Source organism: Bombina bombina, chromosome 11, assembly GCF_027579735.1.
Source record: "Bombina bombina isolate aBomBom1 chromosome 11, aBomBom1.pri, whole genome shotgun sequence".
Lineage (NCBI taxonomy): Eukaryota > Metazoa > Chordata > Amphibia > Anura > Bombinatoridae > Bombina > Bombina bombina.
This window is the reverse complement of record NC_069509.1, coordinates 15,243,415-15,255,430: the sequence shown is the minus strand read 5'-3', so window position 1 is coordinate 15,255,430 and position 12,016 is coordinate 15,243,415. Positions and strand designations below refer to the sequence as shown.

The 12,016-nt window shown below is 42.4% G+C and overlaps 1 protein-coding gene across 1 annotated transcript in view; it reads right to left on the bottom strand.

Annotated features, from left to right (window-relative positions):
• Positions 1-8,969, bottom strand: part of LOC128641580 (mas-related G-protein coupled receptor member H-like) — a 35,955-nt gene extending 26,986 nt beyond the window's left edge. The window contains exon 1 of the mRNA XM_053694118.1: positions 8,860-8,969. Within this exon, the coding sequence (XP_053550093.1) occupies positions 8,860-8,969 (110 nt within the window). The remainder of the gene's footprint in view (positions 1-8,859) is intronic.
• Positions 8,970-12,016: the final 3,047 nt, after the last annotated feature.

Below are 12,016 nucleotides of genomic sequence, written 5' to 3'. Positions count from 1 at the left end.
ACCTACTCTAATCCCCCTAACAAAATAAAAAAGTCCCCCAAAATAATAAAAAGCCGTACCCTATACGAAATTACAAATAGCCCTTAAAAGGGCATTTTGTGTGGCATTGCCCCAAAGTAATCAGCTCTTTTATCTGTAAAAAAGTACAATGCCCCCAACATTAAAACCCACCACCCACAAACCGAACCCTACTTTAAAACCCACCCAATACCCCCTTAATAAAACCTAACACTAACCCAATCGGAATTAAGGTAGAAAAAATCCTATTGGCTGATTGATCTACCTTAGAATGCCAGCTCAATCCTATTGGCTGATTGATCTACCTTAATTCCAATTGTCTGATAGAATTCTATCAGCCAATCAGAATTCAAGGGACGCCATCTTGGATGACATAATTTAAAGGAACCTTCTTTCTTCAGTTGGACTTCGTTTGAAGAGGATGCTCCGCATCGCATGTCTTGAAGATGGACCCGCTCCATGCCGGATGGATGAAGATAGAAGATGCCGCCTGGATGAAGACTTCTGCCCATCTGGAGGACCTCTTCTGGCCGGCTTGGATGAAGACTTCTGCCCGTCTGGAGGACCACTTCGCCCGGCTTCGTTGAGAACTTCGGCCCGGTTGGGTGAAGACTTCTTAAGGTAGGGTGATCTTCAAGGGGTTAGTGTTAGGTTTTATTAAGGGGGTATTGGGTGGGTTTTAGAGTAGGTTGGGTGTGTGGGTGGTGGGTTTTAATGTTGGGGAGGTATTGTATTTTTTTTTTACAGGTAAAAGAGCTGATTACTTTGGGGCAATGCCCCGCAAAAGGCCCTTTTAAGGGCTATTTGTAATTTAGTATAGGGTAGGGCTTTTTATTATTTTGGGGGGGGGCTTTTTTATTTTATTAGGGGGATTATAGTGTGTGTAAGTAGTTTAAAAACTTGTAATTATTTTATTATTTTCTGTAATTTAGTGGTTTTTTTTTTCGTACTTTAGATAATTGTATTAAATTGTATTTAATTGTAGTTAGTTTAGGGAAATAATTTAATTGTAGTGTAGTGTTAGGTGTAATTGTAACTTAGGTTAGGTTTTATTTTACATGTATATTTGTCTTTATTTTAACTAGGTAGCTATTAAATAGTTAATAACTATTTAATAACTATTCTACCTAGTTAAAATAAATACAAAGTTGCCTGTTAAATAAAAATAAACTCTAAACTATCTACAATGTAACTATTAGTTATATTGTAGCTAGCTTAGGGTTTATTTTATAGGTAAGTATTTAGTTTTAAATAGGATTACTTTAGTTAATGATAGGAATTTTATTTAGATTTATTAAAATTATATTTCCGTTAGGGGGTTAGGGTTAGGGTTAGAGTTAGATTTAGGGGTTAATACACTTAATATAGTTGCAGCGACGTTGGGGGCGGCAGATTAGGGGTTAATAAATGTAGGTAGGTGGCAGCGATGTTAGGGACAGCAGATTAGGGGCTAATAAAATTTAACTAGTGTTTGTGATGCGGGAGAACAGCGATTTAAGGGTTAATATATTTATTATAGTGACGGCAATCTCCGGTTTGGCAGATTAGGGGTTAAAAAATGTATTATAGTGTTTGCGATATGGGCGGCCTTGGTTTAGGGGTTAATAGGTAATTTATGGGTGTTAGTGTACTTTTTACAACTTTAGTTAAGAGTTTTATGTTACGGCGTTGTACCGCTCACTTTTGGTCAGACTCGTAATACTGGAGTTATGCAAATCCCATTGAAAATATAGGATACGCATATATGAGCTCACATACTATTGGCTGATCGGAACAGCCAATAGAATGCGAGCTCAATCTGATTGGCTGATTGAATTAGCCAATCCGATTGAACTTGAATCTGATTGGCTGATTGAATCAGCCAATCAGATTTTTCCTACCTTAATTCCGATTGGCTGATAGAATCCTATCAGCCAATCGGAATTCGAGGGACGCCATCTTGGATGACGTCATTTAAAGGAACCTTCATTCAGACTTAGGACGTCATTAGAAGAGGATGGATCCGCGTTGGCTGCTTCAAGATGGTCCCGCTCCACGCCGGATGGAAGAAGATAGAAGATGCCGCCTGGATGAAGATGTCTACCGGTCCGGATGCCCTCTTCTTGCCGGATAGGATGAAGACTTTGGACCCTCTTCTGGACCTCTTCTTGCCGGATAGGATGAAGACTTCGGACCCTCTTCTGGACGGATCGGTGATACCCGGCGTGGTGAAGATAAGGTAGGAAGATCTTCAGGGGCTTAGTGTTAGATTTTTTAAGGGGGGTTTGGGTTAGATTAGGGGTATGTGGGTGGTGGGTTGTAATGTTGGGGGGGGGTATTGTATGTTTTTTTACAGGCAAAAGAGCAGAATTCTTTGGGGCATGCCCCGCAAAAGGCCCTTTTAAGGGCTGGTAAGGTAAAAGAGCTGTAAATTTTTTTATTTTAGAATAGGATAGGGCATTTTTTTATTTTGGGGGGCTTTGTTATTTTTTTAGGGGGCTTAGAGTAGGTGTAATTAGTTTAAAATTCTTGTAATCTTTTTTATTTTTTGTAATTTAGTGTTTGTTTTTTTTGTAATTTAGTTTAATTGATTTAATTGTAGATAATTGTAGATAGTTTATTTAATTAATTTATTGATAGTGTAGTGTTAGGTTTAATTGTAACTTAGGTTAGGATTTATTTTACAGGTAATTTTGTAATTATTTTAACTAGGTAAATATTAAATAGTTATTAACTATTTAATAGCTATTGTACCTGGTTAAAATAAATACAAAGTTGCCTGTAAAATAAATATTAATCCTAAAATAGCTACAATATAATTATTATTTATATTGTAGCTATATTAGGGTTTATTTTACAGGTAAGTATTTAGCTTTAAATAGGAATAATTTATTTAATAAGATTTATTTTATTTTGTTAGATTTAAATTAAATTTAACTTAGGGGGGTGTTAGGGTTAGGGTTAGACTTAGCTTTATGGGTTAATACATTTATTAGAGTAGCGGCGAGGTCCGGTCGGCAGATTAGGGGTTAATACTTGAAGTTAGGTGTCGGCGATATTAGGGAGGGCAGTTTAGGGGTCAATACTATTTATTATAGGGTTTTTGAGGCGGGAGTGAGGCGGATTAGGGGTTAATACATTTATTATAGTGGCGTGAGGTCCGATCGGCAGATTAGGGGTTAATAATTGTAGGTAGGTGGCGGCGACGTTGTGGGGGCAGATTAGGGGGTTAATAAATATTATGTAGGGGTCGGCAATGTTAGGGGCAGCAGATTAGGGGTACATAGGGATAATGTAGGTTGAGGCGGTGTGCGGTCGGCAGATTAGGGGTTAAAAATTTTTAATAGAGTGGCAGCGATGTGGGGGGGCCTCGGTTTAGGAGTACATAGGTAGTTTATGGGTGTTAGTGTACTTTAGAGCACAGTAGTTAAGAGCTTTATGAACCGGCGTTAGCCCAGAAAGCTCTTAACTCCTGGATTTTTTCTGCGGCTGGAGTCTTGTCGTTAGATTTCTAACGCTCACTTCAGCCAAGACTCTAAATACCGGCGTTAGAAAGATCCCATTGAAAAGATAGAATACGCAATTGACGTAAGGGGATCTGCGGTATGGAAAAGTCGCGGCTGGAAAGTGAGCGTTAGACCCTTTCCTGACTGACTCTAAATACCAGCGGGCGGCCAAAACCAGCATTAGGACCCCATAACGCTGGTTTGGACTGCTAACGCAGAACTCAAAATCTAGGTGTTAGCTTTTTTATCCAAAAGATTTTTTAAAAAGCTATACAAAAGCCTGCTAATATTTATTTTTTAAAGCTTATTTTAAAGCTTTATTTGTCATTCAAGAAAAGTTTGGACATTTTATCTCAAAAGCTTTTTTAAAAGCTATACAAAAGTAAGCTAACGCCTAGATTTAGAGTTCTGCGGCCAAAGGGGTGCGTTAGCTATGCATGCATTTTTTCCACTGCACCTTTTAAACAACGCTGGTATTGAGAGTTCTCTGAAGGGCTGCGTTAGGCTCCAAAAAGGGAGCGTAGAGGCATATTTACTGCCACTTCAACTCTCAATACCAACAGTGCTTACGGACGCGGCCAGCTTCAAAAACGTGCTCGTGCACGATTCCCCCATAGGAAACAATGGGGCAGTTTGAGCTTAAAAAAAACCTAACACCTGCAAAAAAGCAGCGTTCAGCTCCTAACGCAGCCCCATTGTTTCCTATGGGGAAACACTTCCTAAGTTTACACCTAACACCCTAACATGTACCCCGAGTCTAAACACCCCTAACCTTACACTTTTTAACCCCTAATCTGCCGCCCCCACTATCGCTGACCCCTGCATATTATTTTTAACCCCTAATCTGCCACTCCGTACACCGCCGCAACCTACGTTATCCCTATGTACCCCTAATCTGCTGCCCCTAACACCGCCGACCCCTATATTATATTTATTAACCCCTAATCTGCCGCCCCCAACGTCGCCGCCACATACCTACAATTATTAACCCCTAATATGCCGACCGGACCTCACCGCTACTCTAATAAATGTATTAACATTTAAAGCTAAGTCTAACCCTAACCCTAACACCCCCCTAAATTAAATATAATTTAAATCTAACGAAATAAAATAAATCTTATTAACTAAAGTATTCTTATTTAAAAATAAATAATTACCTGTAAAATAAACCCTAATAAAGCTACAATATAAATAATAATTATATTGTAGCTATTTTAGGATTAATATTTATTTTACAGGCAACTTTGTATTTATTTTAACCAGGTACAATAGCTATTAAATAGTTAATAACTATGTAATAGTTACCTAGTTAAAATAATTACAAAATTACCTGTAAAATAAATCCTAACCTAAGTTACAATTAAACCTAACACTACACTATCAATAAATTAATTAAATAAACTATCTACAATTATCTACAATTAAATCAATTAAACTAAATTACAAAAAAAACAAACACTAAATTACAAAAAATAAAAAAGATTACAAGAATTTTAAACTAATTACACCTACTCTAAGCCCCCTAAAAAATAACAAAGCCCCCAAAATAAAAAAAATGCCCTATCCTATTCTAAAATAAATATTTTACATCTATTTTACCTTACCAGCCCTTAAAAGGGCCTTTTGCGGGGCATGCCCCAAAGAATTCTGCTCTTTTGCCTGTAAAAAAACACAATACCGCCCCTAACATTACAACCCACCACCCACATACCCTAATCTAACACAAACCCCCCTTAAAAAACCTAACACTAAGCCCCTGAAGATCTTCCTACCTTGTCTTCACCACGCCGGGTATCACCGATCCGTCCAGAAGAGGGTCCGAAGTCTTCATCCTATCAGGCAAGAAGAGGTCCAGAAGAGGGTCTGAAGTCTTCATCCTATCCGGCAAGAAGATTGGATCAGCCAATCGGATTGAACTTGAATCTGATTGGCTGATTCAATCAGCCAATCAGATTTTTCCTACCTTAATTCCGATTGGCTGATAGAATCCTATCAGCCATTTGGAATTCGAGGGACGCCATCTTGGATGACGTCCCTTAAAGGAACCGTCATTCATCGGGAAGTCGTCGGCCAGGATGGATGTTCCACGTCGGCAGGATGAAGATGGATCCGGAAGAAAGAAGATTGAAGATGCCGCTTGATAGAAGACTTCAGCCGGATGATGGATCTCTTCAGCCCGCGCTTGGATCAAGACTTCAGCCCGATGATGGACCTCTTCAGCCCGCGCTTGGATCAAGACTTCAGCCCGATGATGGACCTCTTCAGCACGCGCTTGGATCAAGACTTCAGCCCGATGATGGACTTCTTCAGCCCCAGCTTGGGCTTGGATGAAGACTTCGGAGCCTCTTGTGGACAGATCAGTGATACCCGGCGTGGTGAAGATAAGGTAGGAAGATCTTCAGGGGCTTAGTGTTAGGTTTATTTAAGGGGAGTTTGGGTTAGATTAGGGGTATGTGGGTGGTGGGTTGTAATGTTGGGGGGGTATTGTATGTTTTTTTTTACAGGCAAAAGAGCAGAATTCTTTGGGGCATGCCCCGCAAAAGGCCCTTTTAAGGGCTGGTAAGGTAAAAGAGCTTTTCTATTTGTATTTTAGAATAGGGTAGGGCATTTTTTTTATTTTGGGGGGCTTTGTTATTTTATTAGGGGGCTTAGAGTAGGTGTAATTAGCTTAAAATTGTAATATTTTTATAATGTTTGTAAATAATTTTTTTATTTTTTGTAACTTAGCTTTTTTTATTTTTTGTACTTTAGTTAATTTATTTAATTGTATTTATTTGTAGGTATTTGTATGTAATTAATTTATTGATAGTGTAGTGTTAGGTTTAATTGCAGATAATTGTAGGTATTTTCTTTAATTAATTTATTGATAGTGTAGTGTTGGGTTTAATTGTAACTTAGTTTAGGATTTATTTTACAGGTAATTTTGTAATTATTTTAACTAGGTAGCTATTAAATAGTTATTAACTATTTAATAGCTATTGTACCTGGTTAAAATAAATACAAAGTTACCTGTAAAATAAATATAAATCCTAAAATAGCTACAATATAATTATTTGTTATATTGTAGGTATATTAGGGTTTATTTTACAGGTAAGTATTTAGCTTTAAATAGGATTAATTTATTTAATAAGAGTTAATTTATTTAGTTAGATAAAAATTACATTTAACTTAGGGGGGTGTTAGTGTTAGGGTTAGACTTAGCTTTAGGGGTTAATAAATTTATTACAGTAGCGGTGAGGTCCGGTCGGCAGATTAAGGGTTAATACTTGAAGTTAGGTGTCGGTGATGTTAGGGAGGGCAGATTAGGGGTTAATACTATTTATTATAGGGTTATTGAGGCGAGAGTGAGGCGGATTAGGGGTTAATAACTTTATTATAGTAGCAGTGAGGTCCGGTCGGCAGATTAGGGGTCAATAAGTGTAGGTAGGTGGCGGCGACATTGGGGGCGGCAGATTAGGGGTTAATAAATATAATATAGGGGCCGGCGGTGTTAAGGGAAGCAGATTAGGGGTACATAGGGATAATGTAGGTTGCGGCGGTGTACGGAGCGGTAGATTAGGGGTTAATAATATAATGCAGGTGTCAGCGATAGTGGGGGCAGCAGATTAGGGGTTAATAAGTGTAAGGTTAGGGGTGTTTAGACTCGGGATTCATGTTAGGGTGTTAGGTGCAGACTTAGGAAGTGTTTCCCCATAGGAAACAATGGGGCTGCGTTAGGAGCTGAACGCTGCTTTTTTGCAGGTGTTAGGTTTATTTTCAGCTCAAACTGCCCCATTGTTTCCTATGGGGGAATCGTGCACGAGCTGGCCGCGTCCGTAAGCACCGCTGGTATTGAGAGTTGCAGTGGCAGTAAATCATGCTCTACGCTCCCTTTTTGGAGCCTAACGCAGCCATTCTGTGAACTCTAAATTCCAGCGGTATTTAAAATGTGCGGGGAAAAAAAAGTATGCGTAGCTAACGCACCCCTTCTAACGCAAAACTCTAAATCTTGCCGTTAGATTTCCTTTTTGATAACTGAGGGGGGTTAGTTTAGCGGAGGGTAAGGTGTTAGGTTGGGTATATGGGGCATAGGGGTTAAAAGTTAGATATTTGCTGCAGCATAGGAATTAATAAATACTTGCGGTAGGTATGTGATGGCATAGGTGTTAATAGTTAGATACTTGCAGTGGGTATGTGGCGGCATAGGGGTTAATAGTTAGACACTTGCAGTGGGTATGTGGCGGCATAGGGGTTAATAGCTAGATACTTGCAGTGAGTATGTGGCGACATAGGGGTTAATTGTTTGCGACTTGCGGTGGGTATGTGGTGGCATAGGGGTTAGGAGTTAGTGACTAACGGTGGGTATTTGGCATCATAGGGGTTAATAATTACTTGCAAAGGCTACATGGTGGTGGTATGTGGTGGTTTAGATCTTTACTAGTTTACTATTAGTTTGCAATCATGGGGTACTTTGATATTAGGATTAGTGGTTAGGCACAGCAGTTATATTCAAGGGAGCATTTTACTATACATCGACAATATAGTCGGCATTGTCTATAGCCAGCATCGCCAACCCGTGGCATGTATAGTAAACACCTCTCAGCGATGCTGCTATGTCGGGAGCTTGGAATATTTCAACAAGCTTGCTCCACATAGTGGAGAATCCCTTTGAATATTTTGCTGCCTCATAGCACTTTCCTTCATCCGGGCCTATGTGCTATAGGAAATTTAAGGCAAATTGCCTGGAATGCACATAAGGGTTAAGGCCAAGACGGAGGAGTGGGAGTGTTCTGGTTTGTGTGTGTGTGAAACAATGTTGCAGATATAGAGGAGGGGTTCTAGCTTACCTTTTTAAGCCCTGTACAGGAAGTACAAGTCCTCTTTCTGCTGGTTTCCTCAAAGTTTTTACATGAAGCTTTCAAAGAGACCTAAGGTGCCTCCAAAACGAATCATGGAGGCTAGGGAGGAACCTACAGAAAGAGAAGTCATAGAGGAGAGTGATGAAGCTGAGGAATGGATCGCACCATCCCCTGCTTACTCCTTCCCATGTCCCTCCCCAGAGTGAGCTTAGTGAGAGTGGTAGCTCTACAACTATGCCTGATCTCTGTTAGAGGCCATTAAGCAGGAGGGTGGATGGGGAGACAATGTAGGCCCCTCAGATATGGCGTCTGAGCCTGTGGGCTCCTTGATTGATTGATTGATTGATGCTGGGCCTTCTCATGGCGATGCAGTGGTCGGCCCTTCTAATTTATCCTCTGGTCCCTCCCAAGTCCTTCCCGGCCATCCATCACTTTTCCCGGCCCTTCCCAGGTCACTCCCAGTCCCTCGTGGCCCCATAATTTCCCTGGTATAGTTGGTGTGCATAGTGGGGCCTTACCTTAGCCTTCCGCAGCCTTGTCCCATGAATCCATTGCGGCGGCAGTGTCCCTCTTCCATATGCTGGTGTTGGCAATGTCCGGGGCTCCGGGTGGGTCCCACGTGGTCCATGGTATGACAATCTGAGTTGTGCATGCTACTCCAGTGGTTTCGGCCTTCTCTGGGTCCTTCCGGTGACGTCACTTCCGGTTCTGCCATTCGACGCCCGGCCATGAAGAGAAGCGCATCGAGTTCCCCACATGGCTCTGCAGGTAAAAAAGGAGTGCCACATGGGGGAACTTTGGCTCCGGGGGATATGCCTACAGGGGCTATGGGTGCTCAGGGTGCACGGGGGCATAATGCGGTTGAGAAAGGGGGCAACAGAGCTCCTACGAAGCAATATGCAAATTCTAAGGGGCAATATGGAACTGAAATTGGTTCAGGTGCTCGGGATAACGGGGCTAAGGAAAGCACTAGTGCGCGGTCAGGGGCAAAGGCCTCAGCGGGCAAAAATAAAGGTGCTGCAACACCTATTAGGCCCAGTACGAGCAGGATGGAGGGTGATAATGTGGATTCTGATTCTACGGGCATGGTGATTGGCACGGATGATGGCAGCATGGGTGGGATTGAATGTGATGATAGGGATGATAGGCCTCAGCATGCGGCCGCAGTTCCTACCACCGCTAGGAAGGTAGTTACTAGGTCGGATGCTAGGCAGGGTACCCCATCAGAATTCCATAGTCTATATATGGAATTAGTGCCAACTAGAAGTCCCAAGAAGGCCCCTTCCCAGGCCCCTAAGACTGTACACTTCAGTGAGGATATTGAGGATTTTTCTGAGGAAGAGCAAAGTGTGCATGTTGGAGAGTGGCCCAGAGTGCCTGAGGGGGGAGTGCAATGTGCGAGCAGGGTGAAAGGGAGGGCTGAACTTCCCCTGCATGGTACTCCTCTCTTGCATTCTGTTTTTCAGGATAGTGATGTGGCAACTACTGGCGATTCCAGAAGTGGCATGGAGAGATGAACAGAGAGCGGTGCAGAATCCCTGGTGTTGGAGGATGAGTGACCATCAACATGAGTCATGGTGGTGATACCGCCTAGGATGGGGTTGTAAACCAGTGAGTCCTCAGTTTTAGTGGGGTACAGTGGTTTCATGTCATCTTTGGATGATTCTGGTTCAGAGAATGACAAGGAGTTGGGTTTAAATGATAAGGGTCATAAGTGAATGTATAAAATGCTTAGGTGACTGACAGAGGAAAGAAAAGCTGCTAGGCAGGGTTTGCACAGATCTTCAGAACCTGTTACCTCTGAGAAGTCTGATAGGGCATCCCAACCCAGATCCAGAGTTGGTGAGGTTCATGAACCTGCTAACCACAAGGTGGCACTCCACGGTGATTCCCGCTCCTGGTCCTCTTATGATCTACACGAACATCTTAAAACTAAGACGGTTCAGTGCATTCAGGAGGGGAAATATGTCAATATCTTTGAGCTCTCTGTGAAAGCCTTGAGGCAGAAGGAGAGAGCCGAAGATGGGACTAGGCCACAGAAATTCCAGTGCCCTGACATGTTCCAGGAGTGGCGACGCTGTTTCAGGATATACTCTTCTTGCTTTTTGGAGAAAAGGCCTGATCAGTGTTTAGCCATATTAAAATATATGGAAAACATGGAAATTATTGCAGAAAATTTTCGTGACAGAGCCTGGCGGGATTATGATGAAGAATTTCGCAGGAAGATGGTAGGTAGCCTCTTCTGGACTTTGGATATGTGGAGATGCAGCTTTGGGCCCGGTTGGGTCCTGAGAAAGTCCCAGTCACTGCTGCTCCTCCAGCGGGATCACACCAGGTACGTTCTGCTAGTAGGTTTCGCAGACGCCATGCCGGGGTCTGTTGGAAATTTCAGAATAAGCACTGCACACTGGGAACTGCGTGTTCCTTTCAGCATGTGTGCCACAACTGTGGGGGACCTAACCAGGCCACAGATTGTGTCAAGAAAAGTGAGAAGCAAGATAGGGTTGGACCAAGTGGCCCTGTTGTTCGTAAGAGAGGACACCCCGCTGAGGGTGGCCGCAATTAGACCTTGGCTCGCGCTGTACCCTAAAAGGGATGCGGCTGCCTTGCTGGGGTTAGGCCCCCAGGAAGGTTTCATTATTCCGGTACAAGGTAAGGTTAAAGGTTCTGCGGACTGCAGGAATCTGAAATCAGCTTACCAGTTTCCAGATGCATTGAAGGAGAAATTGGGTAAGGAAGTTTTGTTGGGTCAGATGGCTGAACCATTTTGGGTAAAGCTGATACGGGGATTGGTTATTTCCCCTTTGGGGGTCATGCCAAAGAAAGACCCAGGTAAGTTCAGGATCATTCAACATATTTCCTACCCAAAAGGCAGGTCAGGAATGACACCATCCTGCCGGAATTGAGCATGGTTCATTATCAGTCATTTGATGATGCACTAATGGTGGTCTGGTCAAGGTGCCTTGCTGGCAAAACTTGATGTGGAATCTGCCTTCCGTCTGCTGCCGATTCACCCATCTTCTTTTTATCTAATGGGTTGTTTTTTCAACGGATCTTACTACTATGTTGTTTACCCATGGGGTATTCAATTTCCTGCGCCTATTTTGAGGCCTTAAGCTCCTTCTTGCATTGGGCTGTTGCAGAGGTGCCGGGGGATGATTGAAAGGCTCATTATCTGGATGATTTTTTTATTGATGGGCAGACAGGGCTCCAGGGAATGTGAGTTACTGCTGCACACCATGAGAATGTCAATGACTAAATTTGGTGTTCCCTTGGCAGAGGACAATACTGAGGGCCCTTGTACATGTCTTACATTCTTGGGGATAGAAATTGACACTGTAGCCGAGGAATGCAGGCTCCCAGCAGATAAAGTCTGGAAGATGCTTGAGGAAGTGAGAAGGATTGCTTTGGCGACTTTTTGCATGTTAAAAGAGCTGCAATCGGGGGGGCGGGGTTACCTGCCGACTAGAGCAGTCGCACACAAACAGAGCTCTGCAGAAAGAAAGGATAAAAATATGTTTAAAATAATGAAGGAGTCCAGATTTTAGCTAATTGTGGCTACCAAAACAAGAAGCAAGGTAACAGGGTTCGCTGGTAAGAGGAGGCTAACAGAAAACCTTTGTTTCCCCACACACCGTTTACCCCCGCATGCAGAGAGAGAGTGGCCATCCTCGG